General features: G+C 41.6%; 1 protein-coding gene across 1 annotated transcript in view; it reads right to left on the bottom strand.

Moving 5' to 3' along the window:
- mgat4a (alpha-1,3-mannosyl-glycoprotein 4-beta-N-acetylglucosaminyltransferase A) overlaps positions 1–27010 on the bottom strand; it is a 270750-nt gene that overhangs the window by 45094 nt on the left and 198646 nt on the right. Inside the window, exon 8 of the mRNA XM_060826225.1 lies at positions 14371–14485. Coding sequence (XP_060682208.1) covers positions 14371–14485 — 115 coding nt within the window. The remainder of the gene's footprint in view (positions 1–14370; positions 14486–27010) is intronic.

Below are 27010 nucleotides of genomic sequence, written 5' to 3'. Positions count from 1 at the left end.
CCGATTCAGGGTTCTCTCGGACTTAACTGTAAATTCATTTCGCAGTTAGGAGATCAAACGCAATGTTAGCATTCATTCAAAAAGGCTACAATACAAGGGCAGAGATGTACTGCTCAGGCTGTATTAGAGTCTGGTTAGACCACGTTGGGCCTTGTATCTAAGAAACAGTGTGCTCGGATGGGGTCCAAAGAAGGTTTACAAGAGTAATCCCGAGAATGAAGGGCTAGTCATATGAACAGCAGTTGGGGACCCTGAGACTGTTGTCCATGCAGTTTTGAAGGATGAGGGGGGATCTGATGGAAACTTACTGAATAAGGAGAGGTCTGGATGGAGTGGACATGGAGACAATATTTCCACTAGCAGGAGAGACTAGGACCAGAAGGTATGGCCTCAGAGTGAATGCGCGGCTTTTAAAACTGAGTTAAGGAGGAACTTCTTCAGCCAGAGGGTGATGAATCTGTGGAATCCATTGCAGCAGAAGACTGTGGACATTAAGTCATTGAGGGCATTTAAGACAGAGATGGATAGGTTCTTGATTAGTAAAGAGATCAAGAGTTACAGAGAGAAGGCAGGAGAATAGGATTGAGAAACATTTCAGCTAAATCGCATGGCAGAGCAGACTCAATGGGCTGAATGGCCTAATTCTAATGCTATATTTTATGGCCTTATGAGGAAGAACATAGTCAGATATTGCAAGAAGATAGACAAGAATATTAGCAAACAGATGACTGAAATAATTCAATACTGGAAAATATAAAGAGGAACATTTTGGGGGAAAAATTGGACAATGAAACAAGAAACAACATTGGAAAAGTTTATAAAATATTGACTCGGACCCCAGGCTTTGAAAAGCAAAATAGTGTTAAATTTGTACATGGCATTCTTACTTTCAGAAAAATCAAGGAAATTCTGCAGAAATTCAGCAGTTCTGGCAACATCCGTGCAGAGAGGAAAGAGTTATCATTTCTCTCGGAAATCCACAGAATTCTGCTTTTATTATTGGCATTGCATCTCTATTCTGCAGTTCATTGTAGCACTAACAATTGCTGAAAATCAAAATTCAGTGAGGGGATGTCTGGTCAGGTCCTGCAGGTTTGGGAATATTGGGTTGAATCCTGGAAGAGGTCAAGGACTCTGGGGGATGCGTAGTTGGCAATGTGTGATGAGAGTCTGTGGGTCTGCTAAATAGTTACTCAGGAATCAGCCTATGTATTTAATTGTTTAACATTTTCTGAACAATTATGTCACTTAATTTTGTCAGAACCTTCTGAAGTCACAGATTTAGGTGGAGACTTTCAAAGGGGTCCCAGCAGAAAATTCAATTTCCTCAGCAAATGCTTTGGGAGTCTGCTCTGACAGGGATTCCTAGCATCCCCATGTGCAATTCCTGTCTACAGTAGCCTGTCTCCCTATTGGATAATCTGTCCTGTGCTAGCTAGAAGCTCTGATGATTGGAATAATTTAGATTTTGCCTTTAACTGGTCTCTGTAGGTTTCTGTACAAGTGATCACATGCTTCTCAACCACAGCTGGAATAATTTGGACACTTCATTATAGGGAGCTTAACAGACGGAACTTAAAACAGATTTTTTTTTTCCCCAATTCTTAATAGCATTCCTCTGACACTTTCCTCAAAGGACCATTACTATGTGTGAATCTACCAGCAGAGTTTATTCTGCTATATTAGTAGAGGGGAGAAAGGCAATTAGAGGGATAACAGGCTGAAGTTTTCTATTATTTTGGCAGTTTTTCCTTTGAGTGAGATACATGGCGGGTGGTCTGCGATGACCCGTGGAGACTTCCCGAACACACTCAGCTCATTATTTAGGGAAGCAGGCTCTTTGATGGATACCTCAATGAGGAATCTTGCAGCAGGAGAAATGGAAGTGCTCTCCACTGGTGGGACTTTGCAAAGTCCATACTGCCGCCACCCAGTACTTAAAGCCCAGCAGTGTACTGATTCAGATGCTGCAAATGAGGAACTGCCCTTCACACCTTGGTCGTGAAACGTTATCCCGAAGGAAACGGTTCAGAAAGGGAAGTTAACTCCTTGGTTCACTGACTCAGGCCTGGAGGTGCTGGTGGACGGGATGATGAAGAGGAGGACAGTGCTGGATCCTGTTGACCAGCAAAGGAGACCCCGTGCTACTTGCCCCAGCCAGCCTACAGATAGCAAAGTAGTGGCCCAGGTCAGTGCGGTCTCTCAGGTGAAATGCAATGCACAGCAGTGTAGGGAGAAGATGAATGATCTTATGAACTCTGCAAGGGGAAACGCCACCATTCTTCTCTCTGCTAGCTTACACTCACAGGGTCACCACCCTCTCTCACTTTGTTACTGCACACTCATCTCATCAAGACTCATGGACTACACCTCCCATAATTGCATGCAGCATGTCACTCAACAGTTCTCACACACCTCACCGACCTAACCCCTCCTGCCCTGAGCAATGCCCACTTAGTCACACCACTCCTGCATCTGCATCACCACTAATGCCCTTCCAGCTGCTGTCTTTACACTAAGACCCTCTGTCTCACTGCAGCAACAAAGTCAGCTCACCCCAGACCACGTTTCGACAGCAGAATGTTTCGACAGCACCCCGACTGAACTACGTATAATTGCTGGAATGGTTGGACTTTCCCACAGGAATGACTGTTGCCAAGCCATTGGACTGGAACAGGATGAAGCTCTTGACTGACTGTGGCACCTGACTGAACAGTCACCCCGGACTTTACGGAGGACTAGCCCATTTTGATTTTCACGCAGGGTCGTTGTTTGAAGAATCTGCTGCTGACCCATGTTGTAGGTGTGACATTGACATAACATGATACTGTACTGCAAAATGGCCACCCCCGAACTGTCCAGTGCTCTGAACTGTGACAAACTATCAAAAAAGCAACACAAGCCACAGACACCACCACCCTTGAGGTAAGTTAAAAGGTGAAATTAAAAGCTATAAGAAGCATCCTGTGTATGCACTGTCGTGTATCCTGTGTGAGATGTTGTAGGACAATTCACAATGGTTCCATTAAGCCAGCTTTTATTCCAGGTTCTTTTCTGAATATATTGCTTGTTTGAGATTGCTAGCTGAATACGTTGATCGAAGATCCACAGATATTTGAGCTGTATTACTACTTTGTGGTAATCTGGACACACTGCCATTTTCAGAATCTGTTCTCATTGAACTCATGAACTTAACAACTCGTGCAAATGAATTCATTTTTAATGACACCCAATATGCCTAAACAGATGGTGTTGCCATGGGAGCCTCTCTGGGCTAAGCTCTTGCAAGCATTTTCATAGGTTTCCACAAGAAATGTGTTTTGATGGAATTGTCCCTAACCATATTTCTGATACATAGATGCTACTTTTGATATATCTGAAACTACAGCTGCATGTAAGATCTTCCTTCCATATCATACTGACCTCCAACCCTTGCTCAAACTCACCTTTCAAATGCAACTGTCTAAGGAGTTCCTTAGTATTGAGAAATCGGAGAATGGGATTATCTCCTATTGTCCTCCAAAACCAGCTGTATCTGATCAATGAACATATGTGATTCCAAAAGTCCAGTGTTTTATTGGTCATAATGTCAATCTTGTAAATAAAGCCTGAGCCAAATGCTGAGCTGAAAAAGGCCACATCAATTTGATTTTGTGGGGCAATGACCACTTCAGTCAGATCATTGCTTGCTGTCTGTCACATGGAATGGGCCACAGATAATCTTGGAAAGTTCCAGTATCTCAAAAGTTGCACACTATTACTATGCAGTAGCAACACAAATGATATTTTCCACTAACAGCGTGCTTCCGTCAAAGGCAAAAGAACATTCTTCTTCAGACACTAATGGGTAATCTGCAATATGTATTCCAGTGGACAGGATGTGCAACAAATCCGTATTATATCTTTGCACCCTGCTTCCAGTAAAGATTCTATCCCATTCTCCCAGTTCCTCAGTCTCCATTGCATTTATTACGATGATGCCAACTTCGACAAGGGAGCCTCAAAAATGGCCACCTTCTTCCTCAACCAAGGATTCCCCAGCACTGTAGTTTATAGGGCCCTCAGATGGGTCCAACCCATCTCCCACATTTCAACCCTCACCCCCTCTCTTCCTTCCTGCAACAGTGATAGGCCTCCCCTTATCCTTACCTACCATCCGACCAGCATCCATACCCAGAGGATCATTAACTGCCATTTCCGCCACCTCCAGACACCTATTTCCCTCCCCTCCCTTGTCAGCGTTCTTCAGGGAGCATTCTCTCCGAGACACCCTGGTCTACTCCTCCTTCACTGTCAGCATTCCCCCACCCCACCCCACCACCAGCCTTTCCAGCTCCACTGCAACCTGCTTTGGTGTGGCAGGTGGCTCAGTGGTTAGCACTGCTGCCTCACAGCACCAGGGTCCCAGGTTTGATTCCCACCTTGGGCAACTGTCTGTGTAGAGTTTGCACATTCTCCCAGTGTCTGCATTGGTTTCCTCCGGGTGCTCTGGTTTCCTCCCACAGTCCAAAGATGTGCAGGTAAGGTGAATTGGCCATACTAAATTGCCCATAGTGCTAAATGCATTAGTCAGAGGGGAATGGGACTGGGTGGGTTACTCTTTGGAGGGTCGGTGTGGTCTGATTGGGCCGAAGGACCTGTTTCCACATTGTAGGGAATCTAATCTAATTATCTAAACCTGTCCATTTAGTTTCTCCCTTGTCAGCATCCAAGGGAGGAACTAAATCTTCCAGCTAAAACAGGTCTTTACTTGTATGTCAGTCAATCAAGTCTACTGCATTCACTGCTTACAATGTGGTCTCATCTCCATTGGGGAAATGAAGTATAGACTGGGTGGCTACCTCACAGAACGCCTCGGTTCTTTCTGCAAACAAAAACTTTGACCTTCCAGTCACTTGCCACTTCAACACACCACTGTATTCCCTAGTCAGCATCTGTCTCAGGCTTGCTGCAGTGCTCCAGATAAAGTCAGCACAAGCTAGAAGGACAGTACCTCATTTTCTGCCAAGGGACCCTGCAGTCTTCTAGACACAATATTGAGTTCAATAACTTCAGGGCTAGATCTTCTCCCATGTCCTTACCCCTATCTCCACAACGAAGCCTTGGTATCACATGATTTGCTATTACACACCACCGCTGAAAATGTGTTGCTGGTTAAAGCACAGCAGGTTAGGCAGCATCCAAGGAACAGGAAATTCGACGTTTCGGGCATAAGCCCTTCATCAGGAAGGGCTTATGCTCGAAACGTCGAATTTCCTGTTCCTTGGATGCTGCCTAACCTGCTGTGCTTTAACCAGCAACACATTTTCAGCTGTGATCTCCAGCATCTGCAGACCTCATTTTTTAGTAAAACGTCGAATTCCCTATTCCTGAGATGCTGCCTGGCCTGCTGTGCTTTGACCAGCAACACATTTTCAGCTGTGACCTCATTTTTTTACCCTATTACACACCACCCATTGTTAGCCATTAACAGTCCCCATTAACAGCTACTCACCCTCCTAGCCAGATTGTTATCCATTCCTTTGTTTGTCCAATTGCTCTTCTTCTTCTTTGGGCTCTATCCCCAACTGCCATTTACTCCTTACACCCTCCCCACACCCTATCTGCTGCACATAAACCGACATTTCCCGAGCTATCATCAGTCGCTCGACCTAAAACGTTAAACTCTGATTTGTCTCCACAGGTGCTGCAAGACCTGTTGAGCTTTTCCAATAATTTCTATTTTTGTTACTGTGAAGCAGATTGGGAAAGCAACAAGTCAGTACCAGAATGAAGTAGACTGGCAGCAAGTCAAGCTCACTGTGAAACAGACTGGGATAATGGACCTGCACGGGAATGACAGTGCTAAAAAGGCAGTTTCATCCAGTCAGAACTGGACTGTGACACCACAGGAAAACAAGTAGTTGATTGCTCAATAACTCTCTTGGTTGCTTATAATTTGAATTCAATAAAGGGTAGCTGAAATGAAGAATCTGCTGAAAACCATGAAATCATTACTGATTATCGGAAAATCCCATCTAGCTCACAAATGTCCTTCAGGGAAGGAAATCTGTTCCGGCCTACATGTGACTCCAGATCCACAGCAATGTGGTTGACTCTCAACTGCCCTTTGAAGTGACCTAGCAAACCATTCAGCTGTATCAATCACTCTGAAGTCTCAACAAAGAAATGAAACCAAACTGACTACCTGGCATTAACTTGTGCACCAGAAAAGACAATAGCAGAAACACCCTTGTCGACCCTGCAAAGTCCTATTCACAAACATCTGAGGCCGAGTATCAAAATTGGGAGAGCTCTCTCGCAGTCTAATCAACCAGCAATCTGATATCGTCATACTCACAGAATCATGTCTGACATACCATGTCCCAGACACCACCATCATCATCCCTGGAAATGTCCTGTACCACTGAAAGATAGACCTGGCAGAGGTGGCAGTACGGTGGCATACAGCTGGGAGAGTGTTTTCCTGGGAGTTTTCAACATTGACTCTGGATACTAAGAAACCCCATTGTTTCATGTGAAACATGGGCAAGGAAACCTCCTGCTGGTTTATCAGGTACCGTCACACTTGGCTAATGAATCAGTACTTCTCCATGTTACATAACACTAGGAGAAAGTCCTGAGGGAGGCAAGGGTGCAAAATGTACTCTGAGTGTGGAATTTCAATGTCCACCACCAAGAGTCGCTGATCAAGCTGGTCGGGTCCTAAAGGACATGGAGTTCAATGCAGATAAATGTGAGGTGATTCACTTTGGGAAGAATACAGGAAGGTTTCATACATATCAACACCAAAGTCCCTCGATGTTTCACATTTTTGGTATCTCTCCACTCAAATAATAGACTGGATGTTGATTCTTCCTGTATTAAACTTCATCATCTGCCAAACTTTTGCCCACTCACTCAATCTATCTATATCCCCTCGCAGATTTTTTTTGTGCTCATCACCTATTTTTGTTTTGTCAGCAAATTTGCCCCTTCTACAAATCAGTAAAATCGGTAGCAAATAAGTAAAGTCTGGGACTGACCCATGTAGCATTCCACTAGCTAATTCTTTCCAACTTGAAAAAAAACCATTAATCCTGACTCACTGTCTTCTGTGTGTTAACTAATTCTTAAACCACATTAATACATTCGCCCTAATACTGTGAGCTCCTATCACGTGCAATAGGAATTAATGTAGTACATGAATTCTCATTGAATTCCTTCTGAAAAATCAAAATATGCCATATCTACCTGTTTTTTATATACCAGCTAGGCAAAGTCTTTTCCCTGGGGTCGGGGAGTCCAGAACTAGAAGGCATAGGTTTAGGGGAAGAGGGGAAAGATATAAAAGAGACCTAAGGGGCAACTTTTTCACACAGAGGGTGGTACGTGTATGGAATGAGCTGCCAGAGGAAGTGGTGGAGGCTGGTACAATTGTAACATTTAAGGGGCATTTGGATGGGTATATGAATAGGAAGGGTTTGGAGGGATATGGGCCGGGTGCTGGCAGGTAGGACTAGATTGGGTTGGGATATCTGGTCGGCATGGACGGGTTGGACCGAAGGGTCTGTTTCCATGCTAAGCATCTCTATGACTCTAGACTCAAAAACACAGAAAACCACATTTCCTTTGCACAAAATTATATTGACTCTGTTCGAGTATATTCCTTTCTAAATGTCCTGCTATTTCTTCCTGAACAATGGATCCCAGAGCATTCTTCTAACAACAGATGTATATGAACTGCCTGAACCTCGGGTAAATCAGTCATGATTTCACAGAATGGCAGGGCAGGCTTGATGAACTCAATGGCTTACTTCTGCTCCTATTTCTTCTGTTCTTCAGTGTCATCTCTGTTACATTTCAATGACTGGTGGATCATATAAAACAGCACATCACTTCAGCAGTTCATAATAGGCAGAGTACAAATGGTACTCAATGTGCTTGTGCTTGTAAAACTCCGAACACAGAGGCTAATTTTAGATGTGCTTTTGTAATTGTTCCATACTTGATGAACAATCCCAAGTATGCTCAGAATTACTAACAAGCTAACCAGTTTAAGATTTCCAATCAGGTTTGTAATGTGGCTCACTTACACTTGCTAGAAGCTCCATATGTAGGGGTCAGACCTCCGAAGGGGAAAGGAAAATATGCAGGCATTGTGCCTTTTTTTAGATTAAACAAAACTATAAAGGAACAAGAGCTCTCTGGTATATTTTCCATGGCAACATCTAGAACGATAGACCAGTCAGAGCTGAATTGCAATCTGATTGGAACTCTTTTCTCATGCAGAATAAATAGCTACTAAATTTGAAATTTGGTGCTTTTGCATGTCCTGAAGAAAAGCAGAAAGCTACAATAGAATGTCATTTTTATTTAGTAACACTCAAGCTTTGCAATACCAGGTGACGAATTAAACTCGGAGGCCCCACATTCTGTAAAACGTTTCAGCAGTGATGAAGACCAGCTACGCCACTTAAAAAAATCATGCATACTTAATGGCAGCAGCTTTACATTTCTCTCCCGTGTTTAAGTTTCACAATTTAAATCCTTCTGTTTTGAAGAAGAGTCACTGAATGAAAAATGTTAACTCTTACTTCACACAGAGGGTGGTGGGTGTTTGGAACGCATTGCCAGCAGAGGTGGCAGAGGCAAGCATGGTAGTTTCACTTAAGATGCGTTTGGATAAATGCATGAGTAGATGGGGAGCAGAGGGATACAGATGCTTAGGAACTGACCGACAGGTTTAGACAGTACATTTGGATGGGTTCAGGCTTGGAGGGCCGAAAGGCTTGTTCCTGGGCTGTAAACTTTCTTTGTCCTTTGTTCTTATTGCTCTCCACAGATGCTGCCAGATTTGCTGAGTTTTTCCAGAAATTTCAGTTTTTATTTCTAATTTCCAGCATCCACAGTGCTTTCAGTTTGTCACAATTGATAAGATTTCAGTACCAAGTATCTTGCTGCACTGTAGGTGATACAGATTGCATGTTTGAAATTTCTGTGGGTCACTGCACACGTTGTTGTCTGAATTATTCAGTGGTGGTGGTAATGACATTAGTCTTACTGCTATTCTCAATGCAAAATCCAGTTTAATAAACTAATGGGCAAGACATCTCAAAGCAGTGCTGCTCATTTCACCACGCTGTATAATCATTACTCTCCGAGACGTTAGTGATCCATCTCCAGATTTAAAAGATACAAAAATTGAGAAAAACAAAATGCTGTCTTAACACAATATCAATGCAGTTGTGTAGCTATAATACATAGCCACACGAATTTGACCCTGGAAAGACTATGGAAAACTAAGTGTTCACAATCAGGAGTCACACAACACCGGATTATGGTCCAACGGGTTTATTTGAAAATACAAGCTTTCGGAGCGCTGCTCAACTCTTAGATGACACATCGTTTTTTTTTGTTTAAATCTTTAAACAATGGGACCAGGGGCTGTCCACAATACTTGGCATCACATTGAAATGGATCAGGTTAACTACTGAGGAAAAAAATCTCGAGTTAAAGTCTCAGGGCAGCTATTTGGGGCTGAGATGGAGAGACATTTCTTCACATAAAGGATCATAAATTGACAGAAATCTTTGCCCCCAGAAGTTTGTGGATGCTCAACCATTGAGTATATTCAGGGATGGAAATTGATAGGTTTTGGATTCAAGTGAATAAGGATTATAGGGATCAAGTGGGAAAGTAGATCATTAGTCTAAACCAGCCAATATCTCACTGAGAGTCAGCCATGACTTTATGTAATGGCAGGTCAGAAGGATCAAAAATAAAAGGAATACATGTTGACCTTAAATTGTCTAAAGTTCTCACAGTTTGCTCAGGGCTGCAGATCAGATTCAAACTGTCACAGAACATTTCCATGAGAATGGATCAGTCATTTTCACCACTGTTATCCATCTACTCGGAAGTTCTATTTTTACTTGCCTTCTCCCAGCCACACAAATTTGTGAATTCTAATCATTCGTTATGTTAACTTAACGTTTAGTGACAATCAAAGAACATAAAAGGCTTTGTTAATTCCCAATAGTGGAATCACCGTCCGCCTGTCCATATAAAGTAACAGCAGCAAAACATTTGTTTATACAGATGCTGTTTTATTTTGATTCAAATCAAAATGGGTTCATATCTGCCTGGAAATAAAAGCTGTAAAAAAGCTCTTAACATGAAAACACTTGAATATATAACTAAACATAGAAAAAAAATCTATTTCCTAATTGTGACATTTAGTGTTTATAGTTTAAGCAACATGTTGCCGATCTTTCATTTGGTTTTAATTGTTTGAATTGACAGATGACATGACCTGTTCCCGTTGTTCTGTCACTTACACTGATAACTCCAAGAGCTGATTAATAATAATCGAGCTTTAACACAGCCGACTTTTAACTGGCTGCTCCATGATTGAACAAGCTACAGAACTGGTTGTGAGAAGGTTGCCAGGCATTCGGGAAAAATGTCTTCAAAATAGCAGCTATGAACTGCAAAAGTCTTTAGGAAACCAGACGAAGGTGGGGGTGGGGAAGCTTTCCAGCTATGTGAGCCTGTGTTGCCGTTCAACAAAATCTTGGCTGAACCGAATCTTAATTTGTAACCATCTGCCTTAGCTGCAAAAAAAACCCTGGGTGACAAAACTGATCCCAGCTTTCAAAATAATAATCAAGCTACCATTTACTGCTTGTTTTGCAAAATGCTTCTTACAATGGTAAATAAAATGTGAACGGTGATTGATAGGATTACAGACAAATACAACGAGGAGCAAAATGGTCTTAAGGATAAAGATAAAACAAGATTATGAAAAGGCAAAACGAGATTAAATACGGATAGGCTATCCTGGCAGACACTTCTGACAAGCAAATACAGCTCAGTGAAATATTACAAATATTCAAACAAGGAAGGAGCAAATACAGATCTCCACACAGCAAAGAAAATTCCTTACCAGGAAGGATTAATCTCCAAATTTACTTATGGATTTCTCTTTTATAATGAGGTCCTACTACTGTTTGAAGACTGTCAGTTTAAGAACATCATCAATGTCATGGTTCCCCTTCCTGTGACATTGGCCCAGTTATTTGTTGTGCTACGGGCTGTGCCCAATGGCCTGGCTGAGAACAATAACACACTGCGAGTATTTTAAAATGAGCAGCGCATGGATCAATGGATCCCCATGAACCCCATAAAAAGATTAACATTTTTTTTTCAATGAGGGATTACTTTACAGGGATTACTTGCACAATACAATTTGACAGACATAAAATATACTGCATGATGTCTACCTAATTACATCACTTTTTCCTCTAAATCAGAATTGCTTTACATAATTCATAGCACAAGGGAATGATCTGGTTGATTTGTATGTCAGAGCACCAGATGGCATCCTAAAGAATGTTAAGGGTTTGGAGGGATATGGGCTGGGTGCTGGCAGGTGGGACTAGATTGGGTTGGGATATCTGGTCGGCATGGACAACTTAGACTGAAAGGTCGGTTTCCGTGCTGTACATCTCTATTAGTTGTCTGGGCATGGGACATTCAGCCCTCATTCAAATATTTTCCAATCAACTTATTTCATAGATGGTATTTCACACCACTGGAGCAGGTGGGAACCTCCTAGCTCAGAGGTGGGGGCATTGCCACTGTACTACAACAGCCCTTTTAGCCCTCACCCAGAAGGGCGACCTGCCTCAGAGCTGGCAGCCAATCCCAACAGTACCACAAACAGTAGTGGGCATGGCTGGTATGATGGGATATTTGGACTTTGCGAAGTGCTTAGTGTCCAGGAGCAGGTAAGTAAGAATGGGGCCTAGAGGAGGAGCAGGGGGATGACTGAGAGAGATGGGAATGCCCAAGGAAGCAGGTGGGTCTTCACAGAGGGGTTGAGGTACCAGGGGAGGGGGTTAATGTGAGCCTTCTTGGGTATGAGCAGCACAATGTTATATAGAGGTGATTGATAGAGGAGTTGCCCAATTTCTGTTCAATACCTGAGGGGTGTGACTTTATGGTCTCCCTCAAAATCACCATTACCCCTCCCACCCCACCCTGAACTCCTCCTGTCAACCTCAAATTGAGGTCAGGTGGGACTGGTAGACATGTTTGCCCAATGGCGGCCCTCAAATAACTCAAAGGCAGTAGGTCAATTCCCCCCAGGCCTTGCCCATTCTGCTGTGAATGTCGACAGGTTGGAGTAGGCAGAGGGACCATCACTGGGGGTAATTTTATGCCACCCCCTCCCACAAGGACATTGGCAGAGGATTGTTAAATTCTGCTGTAGGAATCATTAAACTACAGTTTGAAAGCCCGGGGGCCATAAACAGGTTATCAAGTTACTGCAGTTGGAACTGGGTGCAACTAGTTTATTTGCTATTCAACCCAATAAATTCACAGTTTCCACTCATGATACCGCTGTAAAGCCCAAGGCCAGCTTTTTCAATGGCTAATTTAAATTAGGATAGAGAAAACCCGCAGTAGAGGGATCTTGCTGATGGCGGAAAAGTTAAGGGAATGACAAACTGCTGCCCAAAGCTTTACCAAATTACTTTGTGGACAGTCTTGTTGGCTGTTCATGAAAAACAAAACTATGAATGAAGCAGACAAGGAGAAAATGTGCAATATACACTGTAAACAGAAAGTCCAAACACCAAACACCCTGGCATTGGCGCATTTTAAACTTGTAAAAGCATAAATAAACTTCACGCAGCTCGTTGTTTAGAATTATAGAATCCCTACACAGTGTGGAAGCAGGCTATTTGGCCCATTGAGTCCACACCAACCCTCTGAAGAGCATCCCACCTAGAGCCAGACCCACCTCCCTACCCTATCACTGCAACCCCTTATTTCCCTTAAATAATCCACCCAGCCCATACATCCTGCAACACTTTGGGCAATTTAGCATGGCCAATCCACCTAACCATGTTTAAGACATAGTTTTATAGTTGTGTCTGTTTTTATGCATATTCCATGTCTTAAACATGGAACATGCATAATGACACATACAACTATAATTTGCATTTACAAGCTTATTTTCCAATAGACTAACATTCGTAGAGTCTTCAGTAGGGTCAGAGGATGTTTGGAAGCTGATAAGGTACATAGTGGTTGGGTGGAGGTTGGGGGGTTTGGGGGTGAGTGGTGAGAGGATCCAAAGGGCCAACTGAACCTCAGAAAGGGACAAAGGGAAACATTGGAGAATGATGGACCCAGCAACTGAAAAGCTGCAAGCAAGAACCAGAATCAGATGAATGAGCATGGGATAGGACCAATAGATGAAAGGCTACTGAAATGCATGCAAGAGAAGTCCTGAAAAGATTTGAAACCAAGGCTCAGGTCTGGGATCTGTTAGGACGGGGCTACCGTCCCGTGTTCGTTTGAAGGAGAGAGACACTGGATCTGATTCAAAATATAAGCTGGTTTAATGAGAGAGACGTACACAAAATTACAGTGAGATATTTACTCTTCACTGGAGAAGGCGCGTTCTGAGCTATTGTTCTCTTTGTCTAGCTTTTAGCCCCTCACATCCCAGTGCTACATCCTTATTTGGTAAGAAGCGGTATTCTCTAATAGTATTGGTTCCAGAAGAGATAAGATTCAGTTACCTCAGTATGAGCTACGTGCAATCTAACACGGTTTCAATGTCCTGTTATCTGTTCACCCTCCCTGTGGCCCCATTATGCCATCAGTGTTTCAGTCTGTTCTTAGTGTAACATAATGGCTTACTGTTGTCCAGTGAAGCTAACAGTTTCCAGACTTGCTAGTACTACCTTACGTGAGCACTACCTAACAATAAAGTTTCTGAACACAACCTACCCTTAATAATGCTTCCTAACAGATCCTAAAGTCAATGTACACAGGGACAGGGAGTCAGTGGAGCGCATCAGGAAGAGCAAGATAGTGTTCCGGAATTTTGAGAGGAAGTGGATTCAGGTCATAGCTTTTCCACCATTAATATTTCTGTGCTTCCTTTCTTGTGGTTACCCAGAGAGCTGGATGCCTCTCTAAAGCACATGAACATTACAAACTAATTTTGGATTTTTTTTAGCTCAAAAAGAATATAGATGAGGAAATGTGTAAGGAGAGAATCTGAGAATTTGATTTGAGGTAAATGATAGGGTTTGGTGGCAGATGGTGATAGCTCAAGCAGACATTTTTACGGAGGAGGCAACGTGTAGTTTGAAACAGCATGCTGTAAAATGATACTTTGTTTCAATTAAAATAATCAGAAATGCAAACAAATATGAACATAGATTCAATTATAAACATTTTAGTATTCATAAATACTAATGCAACAATTTTTTTCTGTGGTACTGTTGGTAGACTTTGACACAAAAATGCATAGGCATTTCCAGTTGTGACTTTTCACTGTTATCTCCATCAGAAATATTTTCTTACCTATAAATCCCAACTGCGAGAATTCTAGTACCATCCAATCTTCAGAAGAAAGCTGAAGTGCAAAATTTTTCATGGTGCTGAAGTAATGATCTTTGGCAACTATGTCATCTTCAAGCTGCATGGAAGCACAAATTAATTTTAGCCAAAGCTCAAAATTCATCATGCCTTAAAAAATTTAGAGGACACTGTTAAAACAGGGACAAAGTCAGGCAAAATTGCGAGTTTTATGATAATGCATTCACAAGCACTCAGTGAATAAACCTTTGATGGTTTATTCATACATTATGAATGAGTTTCAGTTTGATGATTGAAACTTAAAATTTTATTATAGCCTGAAGCCAGAAATGACAGTGAATAAGGGAAACACAGGCAGCTTGCAGGAGACAAGAGCTTGCCACTGAAGAAGTGATAAAGAGAATAAATAGGAGCATGAACAGGTTGAATGAGGACCAAACTTTCTAACAAGCCTTTCAAGATGATCAACTTTGCTGCATTAGACAGTTTGTTCCGTGAATCTAAACAGAAGCTGAAAATAGATAATTTGTAATCATTTAACCTATACTTCAATAGATCAGATTTTAAACACTGCTAAAGAGATGGAAATGTCATTACTTTTCATCTTGCATGTACCTGAACTGCAGTAAAAGAACACCAACTTTAGAAAGGGAACAACCAATGGGTACAACTTGAGAAGAATGTGGTTGGCACGGTGATGCATCAGGAACTGTTAACTGCTCTCTGTTAACCTTCTCTGCAGCCGTAACATTGTATTCCTTGCTCTGTTCTTATTGCCCAAATGCACTTTGTATGGTATGACCTGCCTGTACCGCACGCAAAACAAAACTTTTTGTTGTACCTAGGTACATGTGACAATAACAAATCAAAACAACTCAAATCAGAATTTCAAACCAGGCCAGCTGACCGATTGGCCAGGCCACTGCCACACAGATCCACCGGGTCTCTGCTGTACAACGAAGCAATTAGATCAGCCTTTAATGAGAGGGTCATTTATTAATTATACACGCCATACAACACTGATATTTGACCATTTGGCCTAACTAATCCACGTTGCCATTTTGAGTTCCACTCCAGCCTCCTTCAATCCTTTCATATTATTCGCCTCACCTACTCCTTGTGGTAGTGGGTTCCACATTTTTGTCATGCTTGGTAATATTTCTTCTGAATTCCATGGTTAATTATTTTATATTTCAATTGATAGTCTATAGCTTTGCTCTTCCCACCAGCAAAAAATATCCATTCTGTGTCTACTCTTGATTAAGGTTTTAAATTGGGTCAACCTTCAGCCTTCTATTTTCAAGGGAAAAGAGACACATTCTGTTCATCATTTCCTGATGGGTATGATTTCATGGTTCCAACATCACTGTCATCCATCTTTTTCCACACTCTCTCATGTATTGATGGGCAAATTGCTCCTCTCCCTGGAGGGGGAGCAGAGAGGGGAAATAACTGGGTGAGTTGGACCTGGGTGAATACTTGCCACCTCTTGCCCCTTCACCAATTACATTCCAGATGAAGTAGTCCATCGGGGACTTCCTTGAGCCACCGACCAATTAAGTGAATCAATGGCCACTTAAGGCCCTCAACATTCTACATCACTGATCACCTGCCTTCCCAACAGGTCACCAAAGTGGCTGATTTCTGAACTTGGTAACCAGGGCAAATGCCTGCTGGGTTAGGGTGGGAATCCAACTGCCCCAGTCTGGAATCAAGAGTGGCTTCCTGAGGTCTGGCTTTGCCTTCAAACCCCACATAGTGCTCTCTCCACAAAGCCCACCCCCACAAAAAAAAGAGAAAAGATCACCCTTCCTATTCCTGGATCCCTGCAGAATGGGCCCATATCAATGGTCTTTAGGACCCAGAAGCTGTTGGATTATTTTTAAAAATTCACTCACGGGCTATAGGTGTCACTGGCTGGTTAGTATCGATTGTCTGTTCCTATCTGTCTTTGAATTGAGTGACTTGCTAGACCATTTCAGAGGGTAGCTGAGAATCAACCACATTGTTATGGGTCGGGGGTCCCATGTAGGCCAGACCAAGTGAGCATAGCAGATTTCCTTCCCTGAAGGGCATTAGTGAACCAGATGGGTTTCTTCCCCCCAACAATCAGCAATGGTTTCATGGTCATCAGTAGATACTTATTTCCAGATTTTAAAAAAAATTGAATTCAAATTCCACTATCTGTCATGGTCCCCAGCACCCTAGAATATTAGCTGAGTTTTTTGGATTAATAATCTTATGATAATACAACAAGGCCATTGCCTCCCCTGTTGGCCTCTGATTGGTTGACAACTTCTAGGAAGTCTGGAAGTCACTGTCAAGGCCTGCAATAAGTCAAAATACTTGCTGAGAGTCACTGGTTGACAAGTGGTCAGGTAATTTTTCTCGTCAATGGGGTGGAAAATTAGTCAATATCTAATACACCTACCCTACAATTAATGTCTTAGAGTCATAGAGTCATACATCACAGAAACAACCCTTTGGTCCAACCCAGCCATGCTGACCCAATATCCTAACCTAATCCAGTCCCATTTGCCAGCATTTCACCCATATTCCTCTAAACCTTACCTATTCCCATCTGAATGCCTTTTAAATGTTGTAATTGCACCAGCCTCCAACACCTCCTCTGGCAGTTCATTCCTTACATGCACCACTCCCAGCGTGAAAAGGTTGTCCCTTATGTTCCTTTTAAATCTTTCCCTTCTCATGTTAAACCTATGCCCTCTAGTTTTGGACTCCCCTACCCTGAGGAAAAGACCTTGGCTATTCACTCTATCCATGCCCCTCATGACTTTATAAACTTCTATAAGGTTGCCCCACAGCCTCCAATGCTCCAGGGAAAACAGTCCCAGCCTATTCAGCCTCTACCAGTCTCAAAAAGGGAAAATTATGACCTATATCATTTTATAATATGATGATCATAACTATACACAGTATTCAAAGTGTGGTCTAACCAAAGCTTAAGACAAGTTTAATAACTTCTGTCTTTTTCAATTTCAACCCTCCACAAATAAATCCTAATGATTGTTTTGCTTCTTTTAGAAGCTAGAGAAAATGGTCTTTGTGAGGGAATAGAGCAATTGTTTATCTCAGAAAATGCCAGCCTTAAACTGTAATTTGAATAATTGATGAGGCCAGGGCTGGAAATCGACTGGAAATCCTGACATCAAGTACTTAACACTTCTTGTAAATGTTTTGGAAAAAGCTATAAATCAATGACCTCTAAATTATTAAGTTATGATCATATAACGTAGTTACACTGTTATGTGCATATACTCTAACGTGTAAACCAAAATTATTGCACTATTTAGCTCCCCAGCTTTCATGGATTAAAATATATTTTAACAGGACCAGATATTAGAAATAACTGATTAAAAGAAACAACAGCAACTTGAAGAATCAAAACTTGCTACAAAGGAAATGCTAAAGTGAAGAAGAGGTATTGGAGCAGGTTGGCTGCAGAAAAACTCCCACCAGATCTTTCAAGATGATGCATTCTATGTTATTAAATAATTTGCTGTCTGAATTGATACACAACTTGACAATCGATTTGGAGATGCCGGTGTTGGACTGGGGTGTACAGTTAAAAATCACACAACACCAGGTTATTGTCCAAGAGGTTTAATTGGAAGCACTAGCTTTCAGAGTGCTGCTCCTTCATCAGGGGATTGTGGAGTACACAATTGTAAGACACAGAATTTATAGCAAAAGTTTAGCAGTGTGATGTAACTGAAATTATACATTAAAAAAATCTTGATTGTTAAATTTCATCTGTTAGAATGACCATGTTAGTTTCATTTCTTTCTTCTGTAAATCACAAACATTTTTTAAAAGTTACTTTCTCAGGTTAACTGTAACAATTGGTGCCAACCCAGATAAGATGTTAAGATGTTGAATCCATGCAGGAATCCATGTAAACCTCTGTTAACTCACTTTAGAATCAGTCTAAACATTATGGCACAGACAACAGAACACAAGAGGCTAACACCTTCAGCATCTTAACTGCCCAGAACCTACAACCTTGATTAACACTTTCAACAGCTACCCCAATATTTCTTTATCTATTTTATGGTCAATGAATCCTGCTCCCACCCTGGAATTGGTCAGAATTAGGTAACCTGGATGCTGAGGTAATCCTTAAGAACTCCCATATGCTCCAACTTCATTTCAATGAGCAACGTCTTCCAAAGGCAGACAAAGGTAACTCTCTGCGATCATGGCCCATAACTCTGTTCAGCAACCTTCTAACCGAGACTGAACAGAGAGACAATGCAGCCCATTCCTTCCCAAAGGCCATGGCAGAGCAGGGAATAGCCACCTGAAAGGGAGGTTCTGATACTTGGATCGGACTGGGGGCAGGGGTGCTGACACTTGTTGCTACAATTACAATTGTCTGTTGATCAGAGGGGTGATGATGCAAAGTAGGCATTCATTTATGAATGTGCATGTATTTCCAAGGAAGCATCATCTGTGCTACCAGCGTGCCCTCAGAAGCTGATCTTATTTGTTTCCTTTCCCCGTCACGTTCAGTGAACAGCCATTTTTGGCAGCCAGCGACTGACCTGCTGCACAGCTTGAATATAAAGACGGAATCGGCAATGTCAATCATGGAAAGTCCAGCAGATCCTTCTGCTGCTAGTGAGTACATGGTAGTGTGTGAGTGCTGCACCACAAAGGCTTGGAGAGTACATGGTTAAACAAACAGGGAAAAATTGCTTGAGAGCTCACTGAGAGAAACTCTCCATGAATCTCACTGAAATTGACACTTAGCTGATATGTGGTAAAACTCAGCCCTGAATTTAACATTTTCCACTTCTATAATATTTATAGCAAAGATAAAATGTACCATAATAATGGTATAACATTGCTTTGCTGTAAAAGAGCATGGCATCTAACAACACAAACAGTGCCACAGGCCATCTGAATGATTAGTGGTGCTTCTGACATTCAGCCAAAAATAACAAATACTTGACAATATTATCTGATCAAACAATTAAACTCAAGTAGTCAGTACTTGCATTCAGTTCAGAATACTGGTCTGTTGCATTAAAAAGGGACATAGTGCTACATTAACATAATCACACATTGGGCAAAAGATGTAAAATGTAGATGACAAAAACAATAAATGATCCAAATCACTATGAGGACACTCGGCCTTTTCATACACACGTGCAAATTTACCTAAAGATCCTCCCACAATAGCTTCCAATCTCCCACAACTTCCATCTAGGAGGACGAGAGTAGCAGATACTTGGGAATATCACCACCTGCAGGTTTCCTCCACTTACCATTCTGACTTGGAAATATATCACCGTTCCTTCAGTATCACTGGCTCCAAATCCTGGAATTCCCTCCTTAAGGGCATTGTCAGACTTACTACAGTGCAGGGACTGCTACAGTTCAAGAAAGCAGTTCACACCACCTTCTCAAGGGCAAATAGGGACAGGCAATAAAAGCTGGCCCAGCCAGTGACACCCATGTACCACGAGAGAATTTTAAAAATCGTCTGGCAACATGAAGATAAATACCTTTATCATGTCTGTGTTATTATATATATTTCAGACTTGCAGTAAGAACAAATGCAGAATCAAAGAACTGAACTGGTCAATGCAAGGAGATTAACCAGTTTAAAAGACAATTGATTTGTGATATGGGCATTACTGGCCAAACCAGTATTTAGTGCCCATCTTTAATTGCCCAGAGGATATTTTAAGAGTCAAAAACGTTGCTATGGATCTGGAGTCATATATAGGCTAGATTTAGTTCCCTAAAGGAAGATAGTGACAGAGATAGACTTTTACAACAATCACCAGTTTTACATGGTCACCATTAGCCTAGCTTTTAATTTCAAATTTTTATTGAACTCAAGTTTCGTCATCTGCCATATTGCTATTTGAACCAGTGCCCCAGGATATCAGACTGGCTCTAACAATACGCCACCAGCACACCCAGCTGGAGTTGCTATGCCTCAGCTTCCAGAAGCCACACAATCAATAATATGTATTCCAAATATTCCTTCCAAGTCAAGCAGTGATTCACTTGTATTTTTCAATTTAGTATTTTGGATTCACTGTTCACACTGGGAAGATCAAACTGGCTGATTGCTTTGCAGAACACCTTCATCCTAAAATTGGCTGCAAGAATGATCCCAACCCTCCTGTCACTTGTCATTCTAATTCTCCATCTAACTCCCATGGTGACCTCTCTGTCCACAGCCTGTGATAGTGTTCCAGTCAAATCCAACACAAGCTCAAGAGACAGCATCTCATCTTTCAATTGGGAACTCCAACCAAGTGGTTTCCATGTTGAGTTCAACAAGTCATTACCTTTGCCTGCATCTTGTTTTATTTATTTTTTGGTGGTTTGGCTTGTTATAATCTTGAACCCCAAATTTTCTCATGACCTGTTTTACTCCCAATTAAGTTTTAAAAATGAACCAAATTTGAAATCCCAGGTATCACTCAGAGAACATGGTTTCAAACAATAAACATTAAAAATCAGTACACAAAGTCAGGAAATGTGACCAATCTACAATAATCTCACATGAATAGTTAACATAAGGCAAACATGAATGAAAATAGCAAATTGCAGGCAAATGCACCATACTGCTGAGCAAACAGCAGAATGCAATCAAGACAGATCTCATCGATTTCTCAGCAACCCAAATTTCAGGGAGCTCATGAGATACAAAATCTCACAAACAATTTATCTGCTTTGGGAGTGATTTTGACTTTTCTGTTTTGAAGATTTATTTAGCCTCTGAATTCCCACAGAAGCTGCCCCAAACTTGACTACCTGATGGTTCAACTTCAGTCTCTTTCCTTTTCAGCCTGTGTCTTCTCCCCAGCGTGGGGGATTTCAAGACTAGGGGGCATCTTTTTAAGGCAAGAGAAAGATTTTAAAAAGACAAGACTGGCAACTATTTCTACAATAGAGAGTGGTTCATGTGTGGAATGAACTTCCAGAGGAAGTGGTGGTTGCGGTCTAGTAACAATGCTAAAAAGACCTTTGGGTAAGTATGTGAATAAGAAATGTTTGGAGGTATTTGAGCCAAATACAGGCAGGTGGGACTAGTTTAGTTTGGGATTATGGTTGGTATTGGCGAGTTGGTTCGAAGAGTCTGTTTCCATGCTGTATGACTCTATGACTCTGCTCTCAGATTGCATTCTCCTGGTTTCCCTAGGCTACACTCTGGCCCCCACTCACAGGCACACTTGTAGCTCTTTGGTGGACAACCAGCTTCACTGAGCTAGCACCGTCCTGGGTTTCTACTCTCAGTTGCACCAAGCTTTAAATGGCCCTTTCTTGCGCCCTAAGTCTGCAGCCTTATGACCTTTTATAATCTTTTCAGCCTTGCTACCTCCCCAGAGCTTCTTTAAGCTCGAACTGCCCAGAGTCAGGAACAACATTATCTTTTGCTGTTTGGAGTCTCCCCCTCTGCTCCGTTCCCCCTGGTCCATCCTTGTCATGAGACTCCCACATGGTACCATCCAGGCTTTTGCCATTACCATTCTCATGCCACACTGCCACCCAAATGCCCCCTTTTCCAAAGGGCCAAGTCCTTCAGTTGGAGAGAGGAAACCAGATCAAATCATGTTTAGCCTGTCACATGGCTGCACCGTACACATTTGCTAAAACCCCTTGCACCTGCCAAGGTATACTCAGCCTCTGACAGAATAAAGTTAAAAACAAAGTACTGAATGCTGGAGATCTGAAATAAATTATGGGTGGCACGGTGGCTCAGTGGTTAGCACTGCTGCCTCATAGCGCCAGGGACCTGGGTTTGATTCCAGCCCTGGCAACTGTCTATGTGGGGTTTGCACATTCTCCCAGTGTCTGCGTGGGTTTCCTCCAGGTGCTCTGGTTTCCTCCCACAGTCCAAAGATGTGCAGGTCAGAAGAACTGGCCACGCTAAATTGCCCACAGTGTTAGGTGCATTAACCAGGGATAAATAGTGTGATGGGGAAAGGGTCTGAGTGGTTTCTATTCAGAGGATTGGTGTGGATTTGTTGGGCTGAATGGCCTGCTTCCATACTGTAGGGAATCTTATCTAAAAATGCTGGAGAACCTCAGCAGGTCTGGAAACATCTGTGAAGAGAGAATTTAAAAAATCATATTTCGAGACATAAAATGAATCTTCTTTTGAACTTCAGGAATTTTCCAGTACTTTGTTTTTATTTCAGAATGAGTTTCCAAATAGGTTTTTCTAATTTCTTTACTCATTTGCAACCAGCCATTCACACCTTCTTTGGATAAAGGTTTTGTTTGTTCAGCCATCACCATAAAATATTTTGTCAATTAATCCCTTTGTTACCTCAGACCTTCCATTTTGATCTTCCCCTCTTCGTCCTCGCTCCCCCACCACCCCCCCCCAAACAAATCACTTGCTCAAAACACATGACTATGTTTTCCACCCTCACTTCTAATGAAGGGTCATCATTGGCCTGAAACATTAACCCTGTTTCTTTCCACAGGAAGCTCTGACCTGCTGAGTATTTCCGGCAGTCTTTATTTCTCTCAGATACTTGACCTTGTGGTTGGTCTGTCCTCTGCCACAAACACGTCCATTCCCCACTCTCTCTGCCCTGTATTTGTTTAAAGCTGGTTAAATCTCCAACTTTGCCTGCTCTGTCAAAAGGCCATTTGCCTTGGTAAAAATAACATTGTCTCCCTCCACACTAACTGAGCACTTTCAGCATTTTCCACTTCAGATTTTCAGTATCTGCAGTATTTCATCATCTTAGTTACTTCATTTTGTCATGCAGAGGTGAAGCAAGACTTTGAGAATCTAAACAGGTCAACAGTAACTCATTTTGGGAACTTGAATGCGAAGGGCTTTTGCCCGAAATGTTGATTTTCCCGCTCTGAATGCTGCCTGAACTGCTGTGCTTTTTCAGCACCACTCTAACATAGAATCTGGTTTCCAGCATCTGCAGCCCTTGTTTTTACCTAGCTCTGGTCAATGGTTAACAGGGAGCTCTGATTCGGATTCCAACATATGCAACACACAAAACAGCTGTGCGTATGTAGGCCAAGGGGCACTTATAATCATTAACGGCTGCTGTTGGTACCATTTTAAAATAGTAATTAAACACATGATTAAATCTAAGCAATTTACTTAAAGCTCAAAGCCTCATCAGGATCTGAACAGATCTTAAAATGCAAAGCCACATAAAAAAAATGTAGGCTGGGCTTTTCAATTTATAAACGCACTTGACTTCCCACATTAACGTCACAACATTTATGCAAGACTGAAACAATTAATATTAAAATTAATTAAAATTAATATTAATTAGGAAAATGTTCAGCGCCACTGTAATACTAGACAGTTTTAGTCACAGATATTAACATTATTTAACCAGATGATTTTAATATGGCTCCCCAATATATTTCTGTGCTGACAGATAGCTTTAAAGCAAAATTCTTTCTTGCAAATTATAGTTCAGGCTAATGTGGGCTCTCCATTTAAAGCTGTAAAACATCTGCTGGGCACTTTTCCAGAATTTGTGTGAGTATAAATGTAGTAAATGGGTTTAATTCTAACTGTGTGATCTGCTAATAAAACACAAAGTCGTCAGAGGAATGCAACATTATATTTGAAGTGGGAGATGGCATGGGGCAGGGTGATGCTCGGCACACAGACACACAAGATGGCCACTGGATGACAATATGGAGAGAGATAGCAGAGCAAATACAGACACTGCCTGGGGCCACCACAATGCCAGCACAATGCACTCACAACCTAATTGATTAGTTTAAGGCAGAAGGGAGAGAGAGAATACACATGAGTAGCATACGCTGCTAGCCAAAGTGTCTGAATCTAGCCAACAGCTTTGACAGAAATGCTAACAGCTTGATACAGACTCAATACAGAGATGCAGTAATCTTCCTTCTCAGGAAGAGCAATTAGCACCCATTATACGAGCAATGGATTTCCGTGCAGACATTGAAACTGACAATGTCTGCGCTGAAACTGACAACGACCGTGCTGAAATTAATGAAGGCTGAGCTGGACCTGATGATGACTGCACCAAAACTATTAACAATTCTGCAATGTTTACCATAAACAAACCATGTTACAAAGACAATAACCTCATCACTGACCTATTATTACAAAATGTATAAAAGTATCTTGACAGGTGTTCCAGGTGGAGAGAAGAATCGCAGCTGACCACTGTGCTGTTGGGGTCTCTCTCTCTCCCCAGAGCTCCGGTACTTCTTTGTACAATAAATTCTGTTGTTGAGTCCTGACTTGGACTCAGAGGCTGGTGATTTTTCCCACAACACATTCTTGTGGCATCAAGGTAAGGTGATGCCACAGTAAGATGTTTCTTAAATCAGTTAATGTCTTCCTGATCTCTCACATTTGGTGAACATTCTGCACTAACTCAATGAGACCAAGAATATCATATGGTAGCAGTGAGTGAAAGAACAATTATGGACAAGTCCTTGTCATTATGGAATAAGTGTAATAATAAGACACAATCTTGGATTGGAAGATGCCCAATCCATATGGGTAAAGGCAAGAAATGACTAGGGGAAGACGACACTAATGGGAGTAGTCTATCGGATAATACAACAGTGCAGGACACACACTAAATCAGGACATAATAAAGGCAAGTCAAAAAAGGCAGTTTTCAATCTTCATATTTCAAATTGACAGAGATAGCCATGAGGAAGAATTAATTGAGTATATTTGGGATAATTTCTGAGAGCAATATATGTGGATCCAGTGAGGGAGTTGACTTTTTTGGATTGAGTAACATGAAATGAGGCAAGAATAATGAATAATCTCAATTTAAAAGATGCCCTTGGAAACAGTGACCATAACATGCTAGAATATAGCATTCAGTTTGAGCATGAGAAACTTGGGTCTTAAACAAACGTGTCAAACTTAAATAGGATATTAGAGCCATAGAGATGTACAGCACGGAAATAGACCCTTCAGTCCAACTCTTCCATGCTGACTAGATATCCTAAATTAATCTAATCCAATTTGCCAGTATTTGGCACATTTCTCTCTCAACCCTATCTATCCATATACCTTTCCAGATGCCTTTTAAGTGTTGTAATTGAACCAGTTCATTTGGCAGTTCATTCCATACACCACCCACCATCTGAAAATGCTACCCCTTAGGTCCTTTTAAAATCTTTCCCCTCTCACCTTAAACCAATGCCCTCAAGTTTTGGACTCATCCATCCCTGGTAAAAGACCTTGACTATTTACCCTATCTATGTCCCTCATGATATTATAAACCTCTAAGGTCACCACTCAGCCTCTGACACTCCAGAGAAAATAGCCCTTATCCAATCAGCCTTGTCTATAGCTCATACCCTCCAACTTCCGCAATATCCTTGTAAATGCTTTCTGAACACTTTCAAGTTTCACAACATCCCTCCTATATCAGGGAGACCAGAATTGCATGCAATATTCCAACTGTGGCTGAACCAATGTCCTATACAGCTGCAACATGACCTCCCAACTCCTATACTCAATGCACTGACCAATAAAGGCAAGCGTACCAAACACTTCCTTCACTATCTTATCCACCTGTGACTCCATCTTCAAAAAACTATGAACCTGCACTCCAAGGTCTCTTTGTTCAGCAACACTCCCCAGGACCTTACCATTAGGTGGATTTGCCCTGATTTGCTTTCCAAAATGCATTACCTCACATTTATCTAAATTAAACTCCATCTGCTACTTCTTGGCCCTTTGGCCCATCTGATCAAGATCCTTTTGTAATCTGAGGTAACCTTCTTTGCGGTCCACTACATCTTCAATTTTGGTGTCATCTGCAAATTTATATTAAAAAGAAATGAGGACAGAGTTGGCTTGGAAAGGAATTTAGTAGAAAAGATCACTGGAGAACAACAACAGGCATTTAAGTAAGTAATTCATGACCATGAAGAAGATATACACCAGTGAGGAAGAAGGTTTCTAGAAAGGGAATAAATCAACCATGCTTAACCAAGGAAGTCAAAGATAGTATCAAATTGAGAGGAAAAAACACCCATGATGTGGCAAAGATTAGTGGGTGACCAGAGGATCGAGAAAGTTTTAAAAGCCAACCAAAGGTGACCAAGAGGGAAAGAAGGAAAAAAAAGTTTTGAGGGCAAACTCACAAGTAATATTTGAAAAAGCATCGTAAAGTCTCTTCAAATATATGAAAAGGAAGAGAGGCCAAAGAGAATGTAGATTCCTTAGACAACAAGGCTTGGGAATTAATAACAAGGAACCATGAAATGGCAGAGGAGTTAAATAATTACTTCACATTAGTGTTCAGAGTAGAAGGCATTACTAGTATTCCAAAAATCCTAAATAATCAAGGGGAGGTTGGGGTGAAGTAAATAAATACAATCACTGTTACTAGAGTTGAAAGTACAGGGGAAACTGAAGGCTAAAGATAGATAAATCCACTGCACCTGATGGATTGTGTACTACGATGCTAAAAGAAATCGTCACAGAGATAGTGGATGCACAGATAGTAATGTTCCAAGATTCCTTAGATTCTGAAAAATTCCAAGTGGGTTAGCAAAATACCAATGTAATACCAATATTCAAAAAGGGAGGGAGAGAATAAACAGGTGACTAAAGACCATTTAGTTCAACATCTAGAGT

The sequence above is a fragment of the Hemiscyllium ocellatum genome, chromosome 6 (genome assembly GCF_020745735.1).
Source record: "Hemiscyllium ocellatum isolate sHemOce1 chromosome 6, sHemOce1.pat.X.cur, whole genome shotgun sequence".
NCBI classification, from domain to species: Eukaryota; Metazoa; Chordata; class Chondrichthyes; order Orectolobiformes; family Hemiscylliidae; genus Hemiscyllium; species Hemiscyllium ocellatum.
The sequence above is the reverse complement of the archived record's forward strand: the minus strand, read 5'-3'. Positions and strand labels throughout refer to the sequence as shown.